Source organism: Diabrotica undecimpunctata, chromosome 10 (assembly GCF_040954645.1).
Source record: "Diabrotica undecimpunctata isolate CICGRU chromosome 10, icDiaUnde3, whole genome shotgun sequence".
In the NCBI taxonomy this organism is placed as follows: domain Eukaryota; kingdom Metazoa; phylum Arthropoda; class Insecta; order Coleoptera; family Chrysomelidae; genus Diabrotica; species Diabrotica undecimpunctata.
Window position 1 is genome coordinate 10,888,284 of NC_092812.1, and position 26,326 is coordinate 10,914,609.

The 26,326-nt window shown below is 31.1% G+C and overlaps 2 protein-coding genes across 2 annotated transcripts; both read left to right on the forward strand.

Annotated features, from left to right (window-relative positions):
• The first annotated feature begins 9,960 nt into the window (after positions 1-9,960).
• On the forward strand, positions 9,961-13,439 carry LOC140452186 (uncharacterized). Its single transcript, XM_072546286.1, has 4 exons — positions 9,961-10,027; positions 11,113-11,179; positions 12,582-12,651; positions 13,242-13,439. Exons 1-4 carry the CDS (start codon positions 9,988-9,990, stop codon positions 13,398-13,400), a joined length of 336 nt encoding a protein of 111 aa, XP_072402387.1. The 5' UTR covers positions 9,961-9,987; the 3' UTR covers positions 13,401-13,439.
• A 5,641-nt stretch (positions 13,440-19,080) lies between these two features.
• Positions 19,081-23,712, forward strand: LOC140451613 (uncharacterized). Its single transcript, XM_072545459.1, has one exon. The coding sequence runs from the start codon at positions 19,081-19,083 to the stop codon at positions 23,710-23,712; it is 4,632 nt and encodes a 1,543-aa protein (XP_072401560.1).
• The last annotated feature ends 2,614 nt before the right edge of the window (positions 23,713-26,326 follow it).

Here is a 26,326-nt window from a genome sequence, read left to right on the forward strand (position 1 = left end):
TTTACGAATTTATTACCATCCTAGTAATTTTTCACCCCTTAACTACCCCTTGTGAAAAGTCAATAAATGTGTTAGACTAAAATTTAAGGAGAAATTTTTTTTTTCAAATTTACTGTCCACTACTTATAACTGAAATAAAAAAAGTGTTTTATTAAGTTTATACTAAACTTTGACCATCCTGATAATTTTGCTCCCATAAACTTATTAGAAAACTTTCCTACTAGCTGAATATTTGAACCAGCAAAATAAGAAAAAAAAACGTATTTTTGAAATACCTCAGTATTCTGCTAAGTTTTTACTAATTTATAACCACCCTAGTAATTTTTCACGCCTAAACTACCCTTTGTGATAAGTCAATAATTCTGTTAGGTTAAAATTTAACGTGAAAAAAATCTTTTTTTACAATTTCACTATCCTCTGCTTATAACTGACATAAAAAAGTATTTTTACCCTGATAAGTTTCCATCTCTAAACCAATCTTATTTGGAAACGTTCCTGCTAGCTTAATATTCGAGCCAGCGTCATTAAAAAAAATTATTTATGATATACCACAGTGTTTTGCTAAGTTTTTACGAATTTATTACCAACTTGGTAATTTTTTATCCCTCGACTAACCCTAAGTGGAAGTCAATAGTTCTGCTATGTTTAAATTAAAGGTGAAAAAGTTTTGTTTTATAATTTTACTAAATACTATTTATAAGTAAAATAAGAAACTCTCTGGTTAGTTTTTACTAAATGTTAACCAACCTCACCAATTCCACCATCTACACATTTACGCTGGTTGAATGCAAAGCAAATCTTTTCGGAAATATGAGATACTACAGTATTATGCTAGATTTGTACTAATACATTACCATCCTAGTAATTTTTCACCCTTCAACTACCCTCTATAAGGAGTCAATAATTCTACTACGTTAAAATTTAAGGTGATAAAAAATCTATTTTTATAATGTTACTGTATTCTACTTGTAACTGAAAATATAAATTGCTTGCCTGGTTTTTACTAAATTTGATCCACCCTTATAATTTTTGACCCCCTAAGCCTCAGTTAATGGGAAACATTCAACAAGATACACATTGACGCTAGGTGAATAAAAAATCTTTTTGAAAACACAAGAGTGCTCTGGTAGAATTTTACTATATTTTTACCAGCCTAGTCATGTTTTTCTCAACTACCCTAATTGAAAAATATTTTCAAATGTTATTCTACACTAACTAATATTTATTTTTTCAATGTTTAAATATTAAAAATATAAAAACACTTTATTCCAAAAACTATAAATTTTACCTGTTTTAAAAAATTGACTCTGATTCGAGTCGTATTACATGGCTAAGAGAAATCGAATCGTTAGTCCCTTTTATGAATATAAAATAACTGAAATCAAGTTGAGTTTTCGTAAATACAATGGAATTTTTATATTTCACAGAATAAATTACCAGGTACGAAATATTCAAATTGAAATAATTTTATTACGTCTATTACATTATTTATCTGATTGTAAATGAGGGTCGTCGGGATCGTGCGCACCTATTGTTAAAAGATTTGTATTCATTAGGTAGATGAAAATTTGAAAAATAATTTAGGTATTTAATATTTTAATATTATTTAAATAAAAAGAGTATTAACGATTGGTCAAAACATAATTTTAAGATTAGGTGTATAACATAAAGAATTTATATTGCAAACCATTTTAGGATATAAATATTTTAAGTAGGTATATTCAAATGAGACCGAAATTACCGGTTGGTCAGAACAGCTGATATACAGTGATGAGTGTCTTACCACCCGGCTTTTTAACTTAAGAGATAGAAAACACAGTTACCTTGTGAAATAAAAAGAGATTAAACACGTAGAGGTGAGAAATAATCGATAGAAACCTATAATTTACATTACATTACATTACCACTATCAATAGTCTCACGCCTTTAGACGTTAGATTCGAGCTAAATCACCTCGGTCATAATTATTATGAGTAACGTCGAATGTGTGACGTATTTCCATTTTTTAATTTCGCATACAGTAAAAACTGATTGACCACAATAAAGCAAAGATGTGAATAAAATAATTTAATTAATAGTGATTATTTAATCTAAAGTTTTAAATTATTAACCAAGAATAATTTCTACTATGATTTGAGGAGTTTCATACACTCTTGTCACAGAATAATTATAAATCCTTCGTGGATTAGTGGTAAGAATTCGACATTGCGATACAGATATCGCAGACGATTAGAGTTCAAAACCCACATGTGGTTTTCTTTTTTTTTTCTTTTTTTTTTTGATAATTTGAAATTATGCAAAGATCGTTTTGCTTTGAATCACTAAACAAAACTAAACAAAAACTAAAGTTAAAACAAAAAATCTTATTGACAAAACAGTATCGTCGTACTTTCGAAAATAAAGTAAAAACTTTTAAAGAATAAGTAGTAAAAATTCTACAAAAATAAAAAAAATATCCGTGGCCACTAATCAATCGATTAGGAAAAATCGCACTCAGATATTCACTGACGATGCGAGAATTATGTGCAGGACAACCATCGTGTTGAAACCATATGGAATCGAAAGGTATTGGTAAATTACAAAGGGCTGGGACAATTTCATTTTGCAGAAGTTTCAAGTATTTCCGCCCAGTCAACATACCATCTATAAAAAATGGACCAATAACATGATTCCCTATTATGCCTCCCCAAACATTTACTTTTCGAAGACGCTGGGTACGAGCGACATAAATCTGACGAGGATTTCCTCGAGATCAATACCTAGCATTGATTGAATTGTGACGGCCATGCAATGAAAACGTACATTCATCGGTGAACAAAACGTTCTCTAAAAAATGTTCATCTTGATGTGACATTTTCATTGCAGTTTGACAAAGTTCTAAACGTCTATATTGATCCCCAGGGAATTACACGTTGAATTTATGAAGTTTATAGGGACGATATCGATGTCTTTATAAAATTTCACCTACTCTAAATCTTGGAATTCCACATTGTTCTCCGAGACGAGGTGTTGATTGGGTAGGATTTTGCTCAATACTTGCACAAATCAAAGTGTCCCTTAGTTCCAAATCTGAATTTACCTCCCTTCGTCTGCGAACTCCTCTTGGATCGAACACGGATCCATAAGTAAAAAAATTACGTATAATAGACTGAATTGTTGATCGTGCTGGAGCCGGCCTATTTGGAAACATATTTACAAATTGTTGTATAATCATGTTGTTTGATAATCCATTCACATGCCAGACAACAATTTGCACTTTTTCCTCTGCCATTAAAATCCTTTTCACGAATTGTTTTTTCAATAAAAAGTTTCTGTTTACCGTAAAAAACACTTCTCGATGTGTTATTATTTGATAACTTGAAGGCTTGATGATTTGGTTTGCTATAAAGCAGGTAGCTATTCGCGCGCATCCATTCCAATGTCGTCAATTGTTTTGAAAATCATTACCTGTACAGAGGAATTAACATTAACACTGAGAATTTAGTGATGGATTTGACATTAAACAATCCCTAATGTATTATTTTCCATTCACAACTGAAGACTGTAAAACTGGAATTGAATTTGAAATATTTTGTATTTCTATTTTATAACATTGGAATAGAATAAATTGTAAATAATGAGTTTTTCGAAAACTTGTTACCTAATATGTATCATCTTTTCTATTATTTTTGATTGAGTAAAACAAAAATTTTACCCTTGGTGTGAATTGAACCCCAGTCTTCTTATCAATAGACAACGTCTCTAACTATTACGCCAACTCCACATACAACAATTATTTTCGGGTTGAACATACCTATTTAGTTTAGTCAAATATTTCAGCTGAGTTATTTTTATTATTAAATAAACTTAAAGATTTATAATTTAAAATCGCTACTAATTAATGTTTTTTACTATATGTCTTAATATATTTAATCATTTATTCAAACAGCAGAAATTATTAAAATAAAATATTTTTGAGGTCATCCGTATAATTATGACTGAAGTCAAATAGACACGTCTAATAACTAGCCCTATCTCGTACTATCTCACAACTTAATCTGTCTTCTATCCTTTCTGCTATTTTGCCGGGTAAGACACTCATCACTGTAGATTATTTGCGTAGTAAAATAAATTTATATTAGCAGCATTTTAAAAATTTAAAGATATTTGTATTTTAATTCTTTGTCGATTTTTCATTCATTGTCAGTTGAATATAGGTAAAAATTAAAGGTTATTACAAAAAAATATTAACTTATTTATTTTGTTTATATAAATGTTTGAAAGAATCGCCCACGGAGAGATCTGGTTTCTCGGCACAATCCACACACTCATAAATTGGGTTTTTTCTTATTTTTAGGATAGGACATACTCTGCATCTTTTCGTTTTCGTTTCGCGTTTGTCCGATTTATTAGCAATTATTTATAGGTAAATGTTCGCGATATTCCGTCTTTCTTTGCTTTTCTATAAATTAATTTACGAATTAATTCTAACCTTGATATCGTCTTTTTTGTCTTTTGTTTAGTATATTGTTTAAAACTAAGTCTAACTTTCCACGGTACCATCGATTCATCTAGCGATAATTATTTTACTGGATAACGCAGAGCAGTCATTTTATTATTAAAATGTCTATAACTGTTCTTATTCTATAAAACCTATTACCTTCAGTAATAACATTCGGTCCCATTGGATTATGGATAAAGATTAAGCACCTTAAAATTATAAGAAAAAGATCTCTTCCGATGTTCTGCAAAAAAGGTTGAATAGTGGATCTATTTTCGAATAACCCTCCAATCTTGAAATCCGTATGTGTCAGTGTGGAAGATAATTCCCATAAATACTAGAAATTCAAATAAGGAAAGTAGTTTACATCTTTAAATGCTAGTTTTACACAAACACCAACTTCACCAACTTTTTTATATGCTAAACATTGCAATATTGTTGTTTTGTACATTTCCTATTTTTTAACAAAATTTTACAACTTAAAAAGGGATCATTCCCGTGAGTTGGCTGTATATCATATAGTTAAAAAACTCGAACATTGAAGTAAAACACTGTTGTGATTGGTATATTTAATTTAATTTAATTAAAGGATTAAGTTCAAAACGTTTTCGGACTTATCAGTCCATCTTCAGTGAAATTTGTAGTACCTTTAGTAAGTAATTAATAAGTAATAGGTAAGTAGTAATTTTTAATTAAATATAAGAATTATTACAACAGATGTGTTTTTCACACACCCACACTCGCACACACACACCGTGTAAATGTATTGAAGTATTTTTAAAAAAACAAATTTATTTAATTTTTGTTAAAGGGGTAGTAAGGGGTGAAAAATTACTAAAGTTGTAATAAATTCGTAAAAACCTAGCAGAACACTGTGGTATATCATAAATATTTTTTTTAATTCTGCTAGCTTGAACCGTAAGCCAGCAGAATCGCTCCCCTTAAGGGTGGTTTGATGGTTAAAAAATATTAGGGTGGTAATAAATTAGTGAAAAATGGGTGAAAAAATATGCCATCAACAAAAAGTTTTTTTTTTTGAATTCTACTAGCTTAAACCTTAAGCCAGCAGAATCGCTCCCATTAAGGGTGGTTTGGTGGTGAAAAATTATTAGGGTGGTAATAAATTAGTGAAAAATTAGTGAAAAAATATGCCATCAACAAAAAGTTTTTTTTCTGAATTCTGCTAGCTTGAACCTTAAGCCAGCAGAATCGTTCCCATTAAGGGGGGTTTGGTGGTGAAAAAATATTAGGGTGATAATAAATTAGTGAAAAATTGGTGAAAAAATATTACGTAGGTTAAATTGGATTCCGCTCATGTGACCCCGCTAGCTTAAGGGTATCATCTTCACTTCCTCGCCCCGGTAGCGCTTCTAACTGTCGCGAAGAATCCAGAGTCGGGTTCGCAGTTCCGCGGCCTACTTACGTTTAAAAATAAAACAAATGAATATAGTTAGGACGGAGTCTTAACAATAGTTTATTTAAGTGTTCTTGTAATATTGATGCAGATTCTTGTGAGATTCCGTTCTGTTATACTCTAAAATGGGATATAGCACCATTCGTTCGGACTTAAAATGTTCTTTGATTTAAAAAATTGTTTATGTAGGCCAAAATTTTTTCTTGGTTTTCAATTTTTTTTTTAGGATAATTAACATATGATATTTTCACACTATATCAAATGCTTTAGTTATGTCATACATTTTTGCCATACATTTTTGATTAGTTTTAAAAGCTTCTTGAATAGCGTTTGTTGGTGAACAAACGCTGATAAAAGAACATGTTGATAATATAAGACAATATGATTTTGGTTGTAGATAAGCTTTATATAATAATAGAAAGAACAATGGCATTTTTCCAGATTTTTAAAAATGATTTTTGTGACCAAATACTAATAAAAATTTGTAATACAAACTTTTGAGCTTCTATGAGAAGTTTTTTAATAAATTGTATTGTTAAGTCGTCTGGACCGGGTGAAATATTTCTCATGCTATTAACTGCCTCCTCCTGTTGTTTGTAAGTTAAGAACTCTTTACTGTAATTTTGGCTGAATTAGAATTTTGATAGGTATCAGCTAGTTAATTTACTATATCCTGTGGATCAGTTATTAACGTACCTTCTTTTTCTAGACTTACGATTTGTTGGTAAGTATGCTGTCCTGATATTTTTTTAGCTTGAAACATTTGAAAAAAAAACCTGAAACATTTGAAGAAGCAAGCAGTAACTTGGAAAATGTACCAGAAGTCCTTCCGGGAAAAATATATTCCAATGACAAAAATGAAAGGCAGTAAATCAGCTGAAGTAGATGGCATTACAGTAAAACTACTTAAATACATTGGCACAAAAAAACTTAAAAATCTTAGCGCGTATATCTCATAAACGTCACAAATCAAGATACATATCAGACCTCTGGAATAGCAAATAATAATTCTCATAGGCAGCAAAGAGAATACCAAAAACATCAGCTCCATAAGTCTACTATTAATTATATTCAAGACGTTCACAAAAATCATCACCAACAGATTGACTAATGTATTAGATACTGCATAGTCAAAACAGCTGGCTTTAAAAGTAGATTCAGTAGTCTGTAAATTCCATACGTTACAAGAACTAATAAGTAGAGTTGAATAATATGAAATACCGCTTGCCCTAACCTTTTAAGACTTAAAGAAGACTTTCAGTTCTATTCATCACAGGAAAGTAATAAAAACTTTCACCAAATAAGGCACTAAAAAACTATACATAGAAATTATAGTAAAAATATACTACAAAAAAGCAAAAGTTTAAGTAAAAATTTATGAAAACACTCCTTTTCCCACTACACAATGCGTCCGTCAAGGAAACGCAATACCCTTAAAGCTTTTCACCGCAACCCTACAATATATACTTAGAAAAACGAGCTGGCTTAAACAAAGGCCTGTCCATTCTTATATACTTCTGTCATTTGCAATTCGCTGACAATATCATTTTACTTGCTAATACTTTTGCAGAACTAAAAGAATTTATAATCGATATAATCAACCGAAATGCACCTAAAAATGAAGTTGGCCTAAAACTGAACTTAAGTTAGATTATTTTTTGGTTAAAATGCTGTAATATTTAAATTTAGAATGCTACTCCATTTAAAGAAAAGAGTAGTTGATCAGTGTATATTACTTATCCCATTCATACTAATGACATACGGCTGCAAAACTTGTACACTAAAGTACTCAAAGGTAAATGGAGAGATGTGTGTTAGGAATAACAAAGAGAGATCGCAAACGAATATACTGAATCAGGCAAAAAACCCAAATCACTAATGTAATCAACGGAATTAAATATTTTAAATGACAGTGGGTGGATCAAACTGACAATAGATGGTCCACGAAAAGTACATTGTAATATTCAAGAAACATCAAGAAACCAAGACGACGTTCAAACTTAAGATGGGACTAGATGATGATATACTTAAGATGATATAAAGCAACAAACATGTAGAACATGGTACAGAGAAGAGAATATTAGACAATAGTAGGAAGAAATAAAGAATGACAATGTAAGATAGGCTGTACCATAATCTGTAGCATACGCTAAGACTGATAATCATTATATAAGTAGACTTGGGGGACAAAGGATTAGGATGCGAAAATATGGAGTTAATTCCAGTTTACTCCACTTAGCCCCTTTTACTCAAATCCGACTCTCACCTTCCCCTGGTGTCCCCTGTTAAACCAAGCAACCCAACTGGAGATCAGGTAGACAACCCGGGTGAAAGGTTGGTTCGGTAACTGACAAAAGCGGGTGAACAGGTCCTCCAGGTTGGGGGTTGGGCAATGTGATAACACCCCTCCCGCTTTAAAAATTCTTTTGTTACGGAAACTTCAAAACAATCTGCCAGACGGATTTTTTGTCGACGACTTGGCAAACGAAATAAGGTTAATGATAAGGTTAATAATATTGTTTTATTTACTTGGAATGTACGTACGATGTAGTGCAGGTAAATTAAGAAGTCTGACCAATACACTTAATGAATATTTAGCAGACATTATAGCACTTTAAGAAATCAGATGGACAGGTAGTGCTAGCCTAGAAAAAAAAAGACTACACTTCCTTCTACAGCGGAGATAAAAATAATCATACTTTTGGCTTGGGATTCATACTGAATAAACGATTGGAATCAGAAGTCACAATTAAAGGCAGGTTCTTTAATTACAGCATTATCAATATCCGTGCTACCACTGAAGATAAAAAAGACGAGGAGAAGGACATATTTACCGAGAAACTGGAAAGCACTTAGAGACAATGTCAGAACAATGACGTAAACATTATTGTTGGTGATTTTCACGCTTAAGTCGGCCAAGAGACTATTTACCGACCCACGATCGGCGAGCATAGTCTTTATGCTGTCAACAACCAAAATGATTTACGCCTGATTAACCTCGCAGCATCATTGGAAATAGTGGTAGTAAGTACATGTTTTTCTCACAAAAATATCCACAAAGCCACATGATAGATACCAGACAGTCAAACAAAAAACCAAATTGACCGTGTACTAATTGATAGTCGACATTCCTCAGACGTACTAGATGTAAGAGCATATAGAGGTACTAATATAGACTCTGACCACTACCGTGTAAGAACAAAACTCAGGGCTCGTATATCAAACGCTAAGAAGGGCCAGAGCACAAAATCTACGAAATATGTATAATACTGATGTGCTAAAATCTGAAGACTCTAGGTATAACAACATGAAAATTTCAAATAAAGAGCTGACAAGAACCGAAAAGTGTCGACGAGAAGAAAAAAAGCGTTTAGAAAAAAAAAGAGTCATACGAAAACGCTACGAAGGCGCTACAACTTTGAGTTATATAGAAGTTTTGGGGAACCTGCCGTTGTAAAATGTATTAAATTAGCCCGACTTCGATGGATAGGACGTGTAATTAGGCGAGATGAAGATGCAACGATCAGAAAAATTTTCGACCGAAGAGGACCAGTGGGAAGACGAGCCAGAGAAACGCCAAAACATAGGTATCACGATAAGATACAGGATGATCTAAAATCCATCAGAGTTAAAGCATGGAGAAGAGTTGCCAGAGACAGGAGCGAATGGAAGATTATTCTGAAGAAGACTCTGGCTTACAACGAGCTGTAATGCCACTGATGATGATGATGATATAAGTAGACTGTAATTTTTACATTTACGAAAAAGCTACTGAAAAATAATTTAAGTTTTCTAATATACTACTCGTATCTAAGTCAAATTTTCAGACTGTAAAATTAATCAAGATAAGATGACTTATTATGCAGATTTAATATCAGTAAAACATTAAATTTGCTGTAATATTTTAAATGTTCATTAAGTTATAATAAGTATTTCACCTTATCATCGATGGAAATCAAAGCTAACAATTATAGAAATGTAGTGGGGAGTATTAACACTAACAAAAAACGTAATTAGTCAAGTGGTCCTTTTTTTAAGTGGTTGGCTTCTTATTGTATATAATGCACATTATTGTGAAATATAATTCTCAAACATGAAGACTACATTGGTTTTGACTCTCTTGTTCTGCGTCGGTAAGCAATAAATATTTTTTATGTTTATTCAGTATAAAGGTTTTATTACTCTTAATTGGTAATATTTGAATATTGTATACTACTTATTATTTATTTTATCTGTGTCAAAAGTACACAGATAAAAATAAATAATAAACTAAATGGTTCTTAATTCCGCTTGTGTTACAAACTGGATGTACTCTCTGGGTCAGAAACCAAGGAGGCAATTTTAAGATACGAAAAAAATAGCAAAACTGTTAAAGCCACAAATAGACAGTAGAAACGCAGATGATTATTATTATAAGCAGCTGATATTGTTAGCAATTTGGCAATATGTTAAGCCTCACTACACGCGTAGGTTGTGCATCCAAGAGCTTGTGTTAGAACTTACGACTCGCAACCAAAGGTTAATACAAGCCTATATATTGACTTAATTTTCTCATTCTTTTTGATCCTAATTTTCATCTATTAGTATAAATCTTGTATTATTTTTACTAATTGTCATTCAATATTTTTGTAAGTACTTTATTGCATATTTCTAAGTTGATTTGAAGTTGTTTTTTATTTTCGGCCAATATGAAAAAATCTTAAATTTCTATAACGCGCATGCATCTTTTTCCCTTTTACGTTACATTTTTTAATTATTTCATTCCATGTATAGAATTTTTTCATTAATTTTAAAACTCAGATCAAACAGATTCTAATTGTCTTTACTATTAGTTTTTATCTTTTTTTTTAATTTTGTACTTTTATCCCTTTTTGCTTTGGTAACAAATTCTTTTACTAATCTCCTGCATTTTTTAAATTCTTCATAGTTTTCTGCTCTTTTATTTTGTAAGTATATTTTTATGCATTTTTCGTTCTTTTTGCTTTTTTAATATTATTTAAAAACTTCATGATATATCTTTAAATATCTTTGATTACACAAAACAAAAACAAATTGATTGTAATTTTTTTATTTGTATTTATCTGCGTATCTGGCTACCGATTACTGGATCCATTTGTATGTTACCAAATTTTATTAAATTTAAAAATACAAAAACTTTAAAATAAGAGTTATTTTATTTTAAAAATTCCTACCAATAAAAGCCATTGTTTACTTTTAGTTCTGACCGTATTCGCCCAAAGAACCCGTGAGCCTGAACCTGAGCCTACCGACGATCCTGAGCCTGAGTAAGTAGAAATCGTACAAATAAATGGGAACTTGCTAATAAAATATTTGCCAATCTGGCCAGTTTTATCAAAAATAAATTTTATTGTTAAAATTTCTTAGCCTCAATAATATATTTTTAAAGATTTAGTCCGCCCGATTGAAAATTTACTTTTTAATACTATACTAGAACCCAAAAAAATTAGATCGTATCAAAAATGAAACTTGAACAAAGCAAAATATGTTATTTTGGAGGATGCTAAATTGATCTCGTTCGAAACAAATCTTATTGCATAGCAACCTGGGGCTAGTTTCTTATTTAACAAATCGATATGAAAGGATAACTTAAGGTTACTGTCCATCAGATGATACTAGTATCACCAGTAAAAAGAAATATTTTTCCGTCAATTTTCAAGTTGGTAATGTCATTTAGAAAAATAACAAAAAGTAGAGGACCTGAAACTGAACCTTGTGGTACTCTACTTAAATGCATTTGTGACTAGAGTGAGTATCATTTGCTCTAAATAGCTGTTTTCTATTTTACAAGTATGATTGAAGTCAATTTAAAGAATAACCTCGAATTCCGTGGACATTTAGTTTTTTTTATTAAAATTTCGTGATTTATACAATCAAAAAATTTGGCAGTCACAAAAAACAGTGTCAGTTTAACAATAATTGTACAGTTCTTAATAGACCTTAGGTAGTACAAAAAACATAATTATCATCACTCATCACTGGTACATTTATTAGATAAAAAGCAAAACTGCCTTTGTAAATGTTGTTTTCAATGAGAAAGGATATAGTCGAAATGATATAGAAAGTCGAGCTTTTATAAGTCTTTTAATAATTTTGGGTACTACCAGTAATGAATCAATAGGTCTGTAGTTGCGTGCATTGATTTTCATCCCCTTTATAAAGATGAATAATAATAACTGTCTTTAGGCACTCTGGAAGTATATCTTTTTTAAAGTAATCATTAATTAGTGAAACCAGGACTTGCTTATATTTTTTTGGGAGATTTAGGTAAATTTTTATTATTAATCCATGAGTACTACAGACAAATTTGCTTTTGATACTACTGATTGTTTAGCTTAGTTCAGAATGATCAACTAGTCTTAAAAAGACCGAATTCGAGACATTTTTTCAAGTCTGGAGATAGAAAGTATAATCTTGTTGTGGCAAAATAGTAGACGTTATATTTTTACGAACATTAAAAAAGTATTCATTTAGCTTTTTAGGGTTTGGAAGAAAAAATGTTTGAGCCGGGTTAGTTTTATTTCGAAGATTGTTTATAGTGGACTGAGTTTCTTTTGCAACATTTTTAGACCTCAATAATAATAGCTTCAATAAACTTAATATTTAAAAAAATAAATTCTACGAAATTGAGTTAATTGAATTAATAGAAAAAGTCGTTTCTTTCTACAGATTTGATTGCGACAACTGTATATTATTTACCACTGTTATCAAGGATTTAGTAGAAGACGGAGTACCCTTGGTAAGTTTTATAAGTAACACTATAGTCATCAAATGTGTGTCCATAAGTGAAAATTTTGTTAGTTTGAAAAGTTAGTTAGTAGTCATAAGTAAAAATTTTGTTTTACATACATTTTGTATGAATTGGCATTAAAATAATCAATTTTATTACTAATAATTAAAAAATATTTAAAACATGCAATAGTATGTGCATATTTTGAATAAAACAAAATCTGTGTGTAAGAAGTTACAAATATATAACAATAAAACGCTGAAAACTTGGTTTTTAAAACTTCCAAAAAATTTATTATATTATTTTATAACTATAGTTGTTCCCGCAGAGTGCCTTTCTCAATTTTTGGTATGTGTTTACACTTTATAGTATTTAACTAAATAGGTTGAGGAGAGAAAAATTGTTTGACACAAATTTTTCATTCAGAATTAAATCTGTATTTTTAATTTGTTAATTTTCATTGATTCTATCTAATAACGATAGCTTAAGGTCTTTATTTACCTGTGAAGAATTTAAAATAAGTCTAAATTAAAATTTAAATAGTATAAATTTATAAAGTTAAACTTTAAATTAAAATTACTGTTTTTATGTTATTATAGGACGAAGTTGAAAGAGACGCAGACAGATTATGCGGTGTTTTACCAGGTGACTTGAGAGATTATTGTGAACATAATTTGCTCCCAAAAGTTGATAGAATCTATGGCCAGCTCCACGAACATACTCCTGAGGAAGTATGCGAAAATTTGGACTTGTGTTGAGATCCATTAAGAATTTTTTTAAACATATGTAAATTTGAAAACGTCTAAAATAAATATTTAAATACAATAGTTTTGTTATGTATTAAAATCACATTTTTTTTGTCAATATTTCCTACTTTCTTGTATAAAATATTTAGCGAATTTTGAGTCACTACTTGGGCCTGTATACGTACAATATTTAACTTCTTTAGGAATTAAATGTAAGTGAGTATAGACCAGAAGTCGAAATCTAACTGTAATTTTGAAGTTCTACTTCTATACGTGCGCGTAAGAGAGAGACAGAAGATATATTTTCCCTCTTTCTCTCTCGAGAATAAAAATGTTCCGTTTGTATATATATATATATATATATATATATATATATATATATATATATATATATATATATATATATATGTATGTATGTATATATATATATATATATATATATATATGTATATATATATATATATATATATATATATATATATATATATATATATATATAATATATATTAATATTATTATTTATGTGATATGTTTTGTATTATTTATTAAATGTTCATAATTATTTTATTATTAGATTTCAAAATAATAAATACAATAAATCACTGTATGACCGAGAACTGTCAATTTTGAAATATGTTAGTTTCATATCTAATTGGCAAATTTTTTACGTGTTTGGTTCATACGCTGGTATATGTGAGTTCGAATTCCAATATGTATTTCGTTTTTTATTTTTGAAATATTTAAACCTCTCGTTAATCCTATTAAATATACGTAATATAGGCAAAAATATTAAATTTTAAAATAAAATGAAAATTTACAACATAATCCGAGTTGTTGGTTTTTTATTTTTATCTTCCACAAACATTTTTTGAAGTTATACTTCTATACGCGCGTTCGACGTTGGAAATTTGTACGGGAGTGAATCGGCAAAATCATTATATGTAAGATAGAAAAGAGAGAGACCGAGGATATATTTTCTCTCTCTTTCTCTCTCGAGAATAAAAATATTCCTTTTGTAAATATTTTTAGTATTTATTATTATTATTGTTATTTTATTAATATTATTATCATGGTAAATTGAACATATGCGTAAGTAAGTTATCTACATTTTCATTTGTAAATACTTCTGAATATTGCATTTTAATTTGTATTGTATTATTCTATTGAATTGTGTTGCAGTGTATTTTACTGTATTGTTATATTAATAACAAAAATGTGTATGTGTATGTGTATGTATGTGTAAAAAAATTTTTTGCATTCAACTCCTTTTATACATATATGCAAATAAAAATATATATTTTCATTAAAATATTGATTTAATCCTTCATTTACTATCACATTTTCTATACTCCTATACCTAATTCTGTTTCTCTTTCTGCTTTCTCTTACCTATAGCATTACATATGTAATGATTGTGCAGATTGACTACCATATAAATTTGTAACGGCGAATGCGTGTATAGAAGTATAACTTCTACCGGCAGTTCCTCTGGACTGCCACACCTGTTTTTAAATCATCATCTTCATCAAAATTATTTTCAAGGATGAGATACATTTTTGGATGAATGGATTCGTCATCAAATAATATTGTGTAATTTACAACCATTCCAATTCGAAGCAGATCAAAAAACGTCAAATGTATCCCAAAAAAATGGTTAGTGTGGATCACTTGTGGCAAATTATAAGTATGATATATGATGAAGAAATGATGACCAAGGCAGGGAGGGGCACCGTAATGGTATCTATACAGTGAACGGCTAAATTATGGAATATTCTCATTATTTTAAGAACCGTCGATTTTTAAGGGAAATCCGGAAACAGGTCGACTTTTGTTATAAAATACCCATGTTATAACGTACATGGAGTAGGGATAATGTCACCGGTGTAGGTGTAGTGACGTAATCGTTTCTGCTGTATCTTCCAGTTCTGCCCCACTCAGCTCATCTTCAAATATCACTTTAATATTTGATATGTCTATATTTTCTAAATCTTCATCATTATTCAAGTCTTCAATATCACTTACATCACAATCATCTTCACTATCATTCCAATTGTCGACTATAACTTGTAATTATTTATCTGATACAGGCCTCTTCATACATCAGCTAGACATATAAAATAATACCCAAATTACATGTATCATAAATGATACAAACAAACTTTTTACCATACCTTTAAAAATAATAGTTGAATAGCTGAATTAATACTGGATGACTTGTAGATGTATAATAGCCAGAAAACGCAATTTTGTACATTCAATTTTCATTAATAACCACCTATAAAAAAATGTTAAACTTAGCGTTATCGTCAACATGACGGTTAAGTGATAACTGACTAATTCGCGCGTTTTATAAAATAAATTAGACGACGTTGTCAGATTAAAAAATATGTATCATATATAATAGAGTGGTATATATCGAATATATTACATAGTGCTGTTTGGGCTTAATATTATTTCACTGTGTTATACATGTAAATTCTCGGTATGTTTCATATATGATACATTGAGCAGTGTAGGGTTAAACTATCTATAGAAGTTAAATGCATGTTGTGTTTTCGTCGAAATTATTTAAAAAATAAACGTTTGAAAAAGGAGTATGTTTTTTACTTATAAACAATTGTAATAGCTTTTTATTTTTCAAGCTACAGACTTATACGTACAACCATTGGATAGCTGGTAAAAAAACTCACATGAAAAAAAAACTTTTATAACCAGTAGGAACGAAGTTAGGGACTATTAGGAAACGAAGTTATATATAAAAAAAATCATATCTCCATTGTTTATAAACATTAAGAAGTAAAATTTGCACAAGTTTTAAATGAAAATCTAAACTTTATATTGAAACATATAGCTATAAAATTCATCCAACTTTTCGAAACTTACAGCCCTTCGAAACGAAGGTACTTTCTAAAGATTGGCATAGGAAAGTGGAGAGGATAACTGTTTCAGCTCCGTTTTTTTTTCGACATCGGAACTTCAAATTGAAACACGTAGGAAAAATTTACATTATCTCGGCTTCCATTGCAGCTTGAAGCTTTTTTTTTTATTCTAGGGTAGCTCGTCGAAATAAGAATAACAACATAGTTTTCACTGACCGGTAAATATGGGAAACCTCGGAAAAATTGAGTCCATTTGAAATTCACCGTAAAAACTTACTTTTTTTAATTAGGCTGGAGTAGTCTGCTGCAGTATTAACAATGATGACATAATTTTCACCTCCCGGAAATCTCGGAAAATCCCGGAAAATCAACATATATTTTTTTTCATTTTATATCAATGATAATGATGTAATAATACTTATATATTTTATAAAATAAATTTCGGGTACCTTTTTACACATTATATTATTATATTCCTTATATTAATTATAATTGTTTGTATTTTTATAAATAACAATATTGATTTTTCAATAATAGATTATGGGTCAATTTTTTATAGTCAAGCAGCGATGACTCACCTTAAGAAATTAGATAGGCTAGTAAATAAAGTCTTAAGAATAAGTATAGGTGCACTTAAGAGTACACCCATTTTAAATTTAAATGTAGAATGCAATGAACCTCCACTAAATTTCAGAAGAGATTACTTAACGGAGAAGTTTTTATTAAAAATGTATGCAAAGAAAAGTCCGGTAGTACAAAAATGCTTTGAGCTCAGTATTTACGATCTAGTCAAGGAATATTGGCAAAAAAGCCTACAATTACTGTTGCGTAACAACAATACTTAATATTTTTAGTCTATTTTTGTATCATATTATTTAGTTTATTTTTGTATCATACTGTATATTAGTTTAGATATATAAAATTTCTTTGTACTAACTAATAATCTGTAAAGCGCCGTTATCTTGCATTTAAATAACTTTCTACACAAGTTTCTAAAACCTTCATAGAATCGTAACAATGAAAGGATTAGTATTTTCCAAATTACCCTCTGACGCATTCCAAAATTCCGCAAGTTGAGACAAATACCCTTATCAGGTAGTTTTTATCAATGATTTGAAAGTTAAAGTTATTTGAAAAATAAACATATCTTTTAATACGTCGAGGGGTCAGGGGGGAGATTTCGGAATGTTTGTGATTGAGGGGAGAGAGTGGACATCAGTATCAGTTCAAATTCCAGCACGGAAGGAGCGTCAGGCTCTACTCGCCCTAGCGGCATATTAGTGTTTTAAACCAGTCGGTATATTAATAAGTTCGTGTCAATATTGTATCACCGACAAGTGTGTATCATATGCAAGTTATCGGCGTTTAAAATACATTGTATTTGTTTAAATATATTTGTTCAAACGTTCTTTTCGAATCTTCATTTTTCCCAGTTTTCTGGGTGGTCCTTCAAAGAAATATATATATATAAAGTGAACCTATTTCCCTAAGGAAAAACCTTGTTCGCCAAGGGAAAAAACCAGCGACCTATTACTGGTGCGTGAAACAAAGCCATCAGGACAAAGGTGTAAGGACAAACACCTACATCTTCGTTCATGTTCCTTCGAACCGGACTTCTTCACATTTCAACTTCGAATCAGAGATCTTCGCATGTCTCATCTTCAAGTTATACATCAACGCAGCATCTGCAGCATCTTCCAGTAGGACGCCTCCAGACTCCTTCATCCTGGTAGCTGATTTAACGCCTAGCATCACACTCAACAAACTGTAAGTTTTTTAATTTTAATATCATTTGTGAAGTGCATACTATAAACTCTTTTTGAACATTTATTGAACATTTTCGTTATTTCGCTATTATTTTTATAATTATTATATCCTTTTACTTATATTTTCGATTTTTAGTGAATTCTCATATTTTCGCTATATCTCTGTGTTTATTACTATTCTTCTATTTTTTCAATTTAAAGATCAAATTCTTTCACATATTTCTCGCTTACTAAATCTTAATCTAATTCAATCAGCTAATCATGGATAAAACGGTTGATGATATTGTTAAAGTAAAAGATGATCTTGTTAAGGCAAGAGGTCGAAGTAAAGCTTCGATAACTAGATTGGAGAATTGGTTTAAAGAAAATGAAAAAAGTAATATTTCAAAAAATGAATTAATTTTTAGAAAAGACTATCTATCAAAAGTTTTTGACAAATATCTCGAGGTTCAAAATGAATTAGAGACAATAGATGATGACTTTTCTGTTGACATGGCAGACGTAGAAGACAGATTTTTAACGTTAGGATCAGCTCTAAAGAATAAAATTGATACAATTTCAGTAAATTCTGTTGTGAGTACCTCAGCTCAACAAAATCATTCAAATAACCATCATATCCCCCTACCGGAAATAAAAATTCCACATTTCGATGGAAATATAGCAAATTGGCCTAGTTTTATCGAGATGTTTACCAAACTTGTCGTAGATGATTTAAATCTTTCAGATATTGAAAAACTAATTTATTTAAAATCAATTCTCAAGAACGAGCCTCTACAACTAATTGAAAATTTGGAAGTTGTAGGCTCAAATTTTTCCGTTGCGCTCGATACACTTAAGAATAGATTTGAAAACAAATGTTTAATAATTAACACTTATTTAAAACAACTTTTGAACGTTCCTTCATTAACAAAAAATACTGCTCAAAACTTGCGAGAATTCTTAACTCACATAAAAAAGAATTTAAGTGCGCTAAATAATTTAAATATCTCCGACAATCTTGCAGATTTAATTTTAATTCACATATTTACACAAAAATTAGATTTTAATATGAAACGATCCTTTGAATCCGAAAGAGATTTCAACGAACTTCCTACAATAGATGAGTTTTTGAATTTTATTGAAAAGAAATGTAAGATATTGGAAAATTTGATCTTTGAAGAGAAAACAGTTTATAAATCAAAACCGTCTCTTCATATTTCTATAAATAATAGAGATACATCTTTTAAATGTTTCGTATGCAATTCTAACTCACATAAAGTATACTCTTGCCAACAATTTTTAAATTTGTCCGCTCAAGAGCGTATGCAAAAAGTAAAAAACAAAGGTTTTTGTCTCAATTGCCTTGCTAGTGGTCATATGTCTAATTCTTGTTCCTCATCTTCGAATTGCAAAACCTGCAATAAAAGACATCACTCTTTGCTTCACATTTCGCACCCGTCGGAAAATATTTCACGGCAAAGTTCGTATAGATCGAATTATGAAAGTCAACCCGCCCAAAATCAATTTGTTCGGAATTCACGTCATCAACGTCCAAATCAGCATTCGTCTCAATTCACTTCGGAGAATATTCATGCAAATTCGCAGAACAACTCTGTTCCAAATGCAATTCCGCAAGGTTCACCAGATACGCAAAATCTTCCAGGGCCGAGCAATATTTCGTCCCACTCTGTATATTCGAACAATCTGCAAATTTTACTCGCAACTGCTTTGGTAACTGTTTACGATGTTGAAAACAATCCCATCTCTGTTCGTTGTTTAACAGACTCCGGTAGCCAAGTTTTGTTCATAACAGACAGGTTAGCCAAAAGAATTTGTTATTCATCCTATACCAGAAATCTTCAAATATCAGGTATAGCTCAAACTTCTTCTGTTTTAAACAAGATGGTAGACCTTAAAATCTATTCAAACACATATCCTGGTAAAAACTTTAATCTGTCCTGTGCTGTCCTCGAAAGCATTACGTGCCAGCATCCACAAGTCGCGCTGGATTTAAATTTATTAAAAATACCAAAAAATATAAAACTTGCAGACCCACATTTCTGTACCCCGTCGGACGTAGACATGCTTTTAGGAGCTGATATTTATTTTGACCTAGTTACTTACGGCTTAATAAAATTAGGCCCCAACCTTCCTATTCTTCAAAACACTCATTTGGGTTATATTGTAGGTGGAAATATCCCATACTCTCGTTATACAATGTTAGGATCAAACGCGACTCCTTCAACGAATAATGCACACTCACATTATTCAAATATTTCGTTACACGTACAAACTGCTGATCTTGATTCTCTTTTAAAGAATTTTTGGGAAATAGAAGAGACTAAACCACTCACTTCTATTCATGTAAAAACATTAACTCCCTCAGAACAGCGAGCTGAGGATATATTCAAATCTTCACTAACAATTCTTCCTAGTGGCAGATTTCAAGTAGACCTACCTCTGAAGACTCCTAATGAATATCAAAAATTAGGTGAATCATTTCATTTGGCAAAAAGACGTTTTTTCAATCTTGAAAAAAGGCTTAACAAATCAGACGAGTTACGGCATCTGTACACAGAATTCATATCAGAATATGTTTCTTTAGGGCATTGTAAATACGTTCCCCTTTCTAAGCTTAATGAATCGTCCGAACATAAGTTTTTTCTCCCACATCATTGTGTTTTCAAGCATGATAGCTTAACTACTCGACTCAGGGTTGTATTTGATGGATCAATGAAATCAACCTCAAATGTGTCTTTCAACGATATTATGCTCAAAGGTTATACTGTACAACCTGATTTGTTTGAAATTCTAATTCGCTTTAGACTTTACAAATATACTCTTATCGCCGACATCGAAAAGATGTTTAGGCAAATAAGAATCAACCCAAAACAGACATTTCTACTAAACATTCTGTGGCGCAATTCCCCGCAAGAAGAATTAAAATGTCTAGAACTTCAGACCGTGACCTACGGCACAAACTCAGCTAGTTTTTTAAGTACTAGGTGTCTTAAAGAGTTGGCAGTTCGAAATAAAGAAAAATACCCATTAGCTGCTGATGCTCTAGAAAATTCTTGTTATGTATATGATATTTTACATGGTGCAAATGATATCGAGACTTTGTACAAGACTTATAAGCAACTTTCTACGAGTCTAAATTCCGCTGGGATACCACTCCATAAATGGAGTTCCAATTCTTCCGAGTTTCTCGACTCTATTTCCTCTGAATCTCAAAAATCTAATTATGTAATAAAACCCGACAATTCGTCAAATAAAGTTCTTGGAATATGTTGGAATTCTCAGTCTGACATGTTCTCTATCTCTCTTCCTGACATTTCTAGTGAACCAAAATACACAAAAAGAGAAGTTCTATCAATTATCTCTTCTATTTTTGATCCTCTTGGTCTAATAAATCCGATTACTGTATCTGCCAAGTTGTTAATGCAAAAAATTTGGATATGTAACTTAAATTGGGATGACAAACTCACAGGAGAAATTTCATCAGAATGGTTGAATTTTTTAGCTCACATTCCTGATCTTGCAAAACTCACAATCTCTAGACCTCTGCTCAATCCGCTCAATATTTCTCGAATTGAAATCCATGGTTTCTGCGATGCAAGTATGAAGGCATATGGCGTTTGTATTTATGTACGGGTTTTACATGAAAATGGAATCGTTTCATGCAACTTAATTACTTCAAAGAGTCGTGTAGCTCCGCTAAAAACCATTCCCCTACCCAGACTTGAATTATTAGGGGCTGTTTTGCTTTCTACCCTGATTTCAAATATCTTTCTTATTATTTCACCAAAGGTTTCTTCCATAGCTTCGGTTAGGCTCTGGACAGACTCCCAAATTGTACTTGCATGGATAAATTCTCACCCTTCTCGTTGGTCAATCTTCGTAGCAAACCGTATAACTCAAATACAGGAGTTAACGCGAACTTATTTATGGAGTCACGTAAGTTCTAAAGATAACCCAGCAGATATTCTGTCTCGCGGTACCACACCGGCCCTGCTGGTAGACAATACATTATGGTGGCATGGGCCCCATTTTCTAATGAACGCAACCACTAAATTTAATGAATTTGTTCCAAATATTGATATAACAGATATCCCTGAAATAAAAGCCACTTTACACGCTGTAAATAATTCGAAACCTACTCTATATACAACTTTTTGTAAATTCTCATCTTTCACTCGGTTACAAAGAGTAATTGCATATTGCAATAGGTATATTTACAATCTTAAAAATAAAGAAAACAAAAGAAATGGTGTACTTTCGGCTTCCGAATTAATAGAAGCCGAGCAGAGAATAGTTAAAATCATTCAACTAACATTCTTTCAATCAGAATTTAAAGACTTAAAGCATCAAAAAACAATAAAAAATAAGGCTATCTTAAAATTGAATCCATTTATAGACACATCTGATTTAATAAGAGTTGGTGGACGACTTCGCAATGCAAATGTTTCGTATAATCAAAAATTTCCACTTCTTCTTCCTACAAAATGCCAGGTAGTTAGATCGTTACTTGAAAGAGAACACATTCGCCTATTGCACACAGGCCCTCAAAATACATTGTCAAATATTAGACTCACTTATTGGCCTCTTGATGGACTGAGAGAAATCAAGAGGATCATCTACAAATGTAAGAACTGTTACAGATTTAACGCAAGACCAGCTCATCAAATAATGGCCGATCTACCCAAAGAACGGTTTCAGGTCTCTCGACCATTCACAAATGTCGGCATCGACTACGGGGGCCCATTTCAAATAAAATCTTCAAAACTGCGACGTGCTCCCATTTGTAAGGCTTATATAGCAGTATTCGTATGCCTCGTCACTAAGGCAGTCCATATAGAGCTAGTGTCCAGTCTTAGCACCGAAGCATTCCTACTAACGTTAAAAAGATTCATTTCACGCAGAGGTATTCCTAAAACCATTTATTCGGACAATGCGTCCAACTTTCTTGGAGCTCGTAATCAGTTAAAAGAGCTTTATGACTTTTTTATGGGAACGGATGTTCTACCCACCATAAAAGAATTCGCAGCCTCAACATTAATTGAGTGGAAGTTCATTGCACCTCGATCTCCACATCAGGGTGGAATTTGGGAAGCAGCTATAAAGAGCTGCAAGTATCATTTAGTAAGGATGATGGGCAATAATATTTTTACATTTGAGGAATTAACCACTATTTTGGCTCAAATAAAAGCTGTTTTAAATTCACGACCCCTCTGTCCATTGTCAGACAGTCCAAATGATTTTTCTTTTCTAACCCCCGCTAATTTTCTCATTGGAAGCAGCATGACTTCCTATCCAGAAAAAGATATCTCGACAAAATCCGAAAATAGTTTATCACTGTGGCAGAAATGCAGCAAAATTCAGCAGCATTTCTGGAAATGTTGGTCTAGGGATTATTTAAATCGCCTCCAAAATAAGCCCAAATGGTTTCTGCCCCAAGAAAACATTAAAGTCGATGATCTTGTACTCCTAATCGATGATAACGCTCCTCCTCTAAAATGGCCACTGGCAAGAGTAATCGAAACACTGCCAAGTAAAGACGGCAGGGTTAGAACTGTAAAACTAAGAACTAAAGACGGAACATTTATAAGATCTGTTGTTAAAGTATGTCCTTTACCCCATACTCATTTAGATGTAGGTCACATCAACGGGGGGACTATGTTGCGTAACAACAATACTTAATATTTTTAGTCTATTTTTGTATCATATTATTTAGTTTATTTTTGTATCATACTGTATATTAGTTTAGATATATAAAATTTCTTTGTACTAACTAATAATCTGTAAAGCGCCGTTATCTTGCATTTAAATAACTTTCTACACAAGTTTCTAAAACCTTCATAGAATCGTAACAATGAAAGGATTAGTATTTTCCAAATTACCCTCTGACGCATTCCAAAATTCCGCAAGTTGAGACAAATACCCTTATCAGGTAGTTTTTATCAATGATTTGAAAGTTAAAGGTATTTGAAAAATAAACATATCTTTTAATACGTCGAGGGGTCAGGGGGGAGATTTCGGAATGTTTGTGATTGAGGGGAGAGGGTGGACATCAGTATCAGTTCAAATTCCAGACGGAAGGAGCGTCAGGCTCTACTCGCCCTAGCGGCATATTAGTGTTTTAAACCAGTCGGTATATTAATAAGTTCGTGTCAATATTGTATCACCGACAAGTGTGTATCATATGCAAGTTATCTGCGTTTAAAATACATTGTATTTGTTTAAATATATTTGTTCAAACGTTCTTTTCGAATCTTCATTTTTCCCAGTTTTCTGGGTGGTCCTTCAAAGAAATATATATATAAAGTGAACCTATTTCCCTAAGGAAAAACCTTGTTCCCCAAGGGAAAAAACCAGCGACCTATTACTGGTGCGTGAAACAAAGCCATCAGGACAAAGGTGTAAGGACAAACACCTACATCTTCGTTCAATTACTATTATTGAATCGTACAAATACGTAAGGATACAACTTAGTAAGGACATTTCGACTTCAAGAGAATTACCATGTTTTAAAATAGAATTAGAACACTTGGACAGCATAAAAGTAGGATATCTTAGAGACTACTCAGAATTTCCACAATATATCCGGAATAACATGTTCCAAGCTGGCATAAAGTCTATGTTCCCTAATTATTCATATATTTTTTCGGATGCATCCAAATCAGATTTAAAGGTTACATCTGCCTTTTACGATCCAGATCGAAAATTTAGTACAGTAGTAGATCTAAATATTAAGAACTCGATATATACCGCTGAATTAATAGCAATATTAGAAGCACTTAAATATATTAGTAATTTCTCAAGAACAAAATCTAATTACGTTATATTCTCTGATAGTAAAAGTTCAATACAAAAAATTGAAAATATTTCTAAATATAACAATATTGGATTTAATTATCTGTTATCTGAAATTATAAACCTGGTGGGTACAATAAAATTAAGAGGATCTAATGTAATGTTTTGTTGGATAAAAGCTCATTGTGGAATATTAAATAATGAAATAGTAGATAAAATTGCTAAATATAATGAACCATCTAAAGAATCAGAATATAAATGTGTAATTAAAGATCTAAATTCTCATCTAAGGACAAAAATGTTAAATTCATGGCAAACAATGTACAATTTGTCCAACAAAGGATTATATTATAAAGAGATAAAGCCAAAAATACAGTCCTCAACGTGGTTCAAAAACTCAAATTTTAATAAAGGTATGATTAGAATACTATGTAGAATAAGATTTAACCATGCTCTGTCTCCGTTACATAAATTTAGAATTAATTTAGCCGAAACTCATTGCTCATTAAATACACGATGTATAAACCAATTTATAATAAAAATATACGAGTATATCAATAAGGAAAAAATTCGTATAAAAACCTTTTATTTATTAGATTTAGTAATAAAAACCAATAACTTGCATATATATGAAATAATTTTTCGCCGCATACGTAAAATGAAATTGAATTTAAAATGAAAAAGACAGTAAAGATTCCATTTCACGTACAAATCGTCTATGTATCTGTTTATACGTATTTCGCTTTAATAAAGCTCATCAGAACAGTTATTCATAGGCGTTCTCAACGTGAAAAATAGATCTTTTCTGTCTTTGGGAAGCAACGATAAAATGGCTTCGAAACGGAAGCAATAGCGACATCTGATATTAAATCCGTAAAATAGTTTGGAAACACAATTCAGATTTCTGCTTTAATCTGAACGTTCTATAAATGCAAGGTATAACAGACGTTGATAAAGATGTTAATAGAGACATGGGGAATCTAAAATTTGCATTCCACGACATGTCTCCTCAACTAAGCAGAAATCGTTAGCGAAATCGTTATAGAAGGTTCAGATTAAAGCAGAAATCTGAATTGTGTTTCGAAACTATTTTACGAAATTGAATTTCTAAATGTATTATGGTAACAGTGTATAATTATATTTCAAACATAAAAAGTTAGTTATATAACCTATAATTATAAGTCCTTTGTTTTAACCCAGTTGTTAACCTTTCTATCCGTGGTCTAATTTTATGTTGTGCAAATCGCCTTGATAGACCCCTAGGCGTATGTAATAAATCAGCAAAACCATATATTTTCCTTTTCCTTCCAGTAAAAAAAACTAAGAAAAAAAAATAATAACAAAAAAAAATATAATAAAAAAAAATAAAAAAAAATAAAAAAAATATAATGATAAAAAATAACGTACGTACCTACGTTAAAAAATTTAACGTAGGTACGTACTTATATGTAAGTCAATAGAAGATAAGATTTTATTGTTGTTACGGGTTCTCTCTATAACA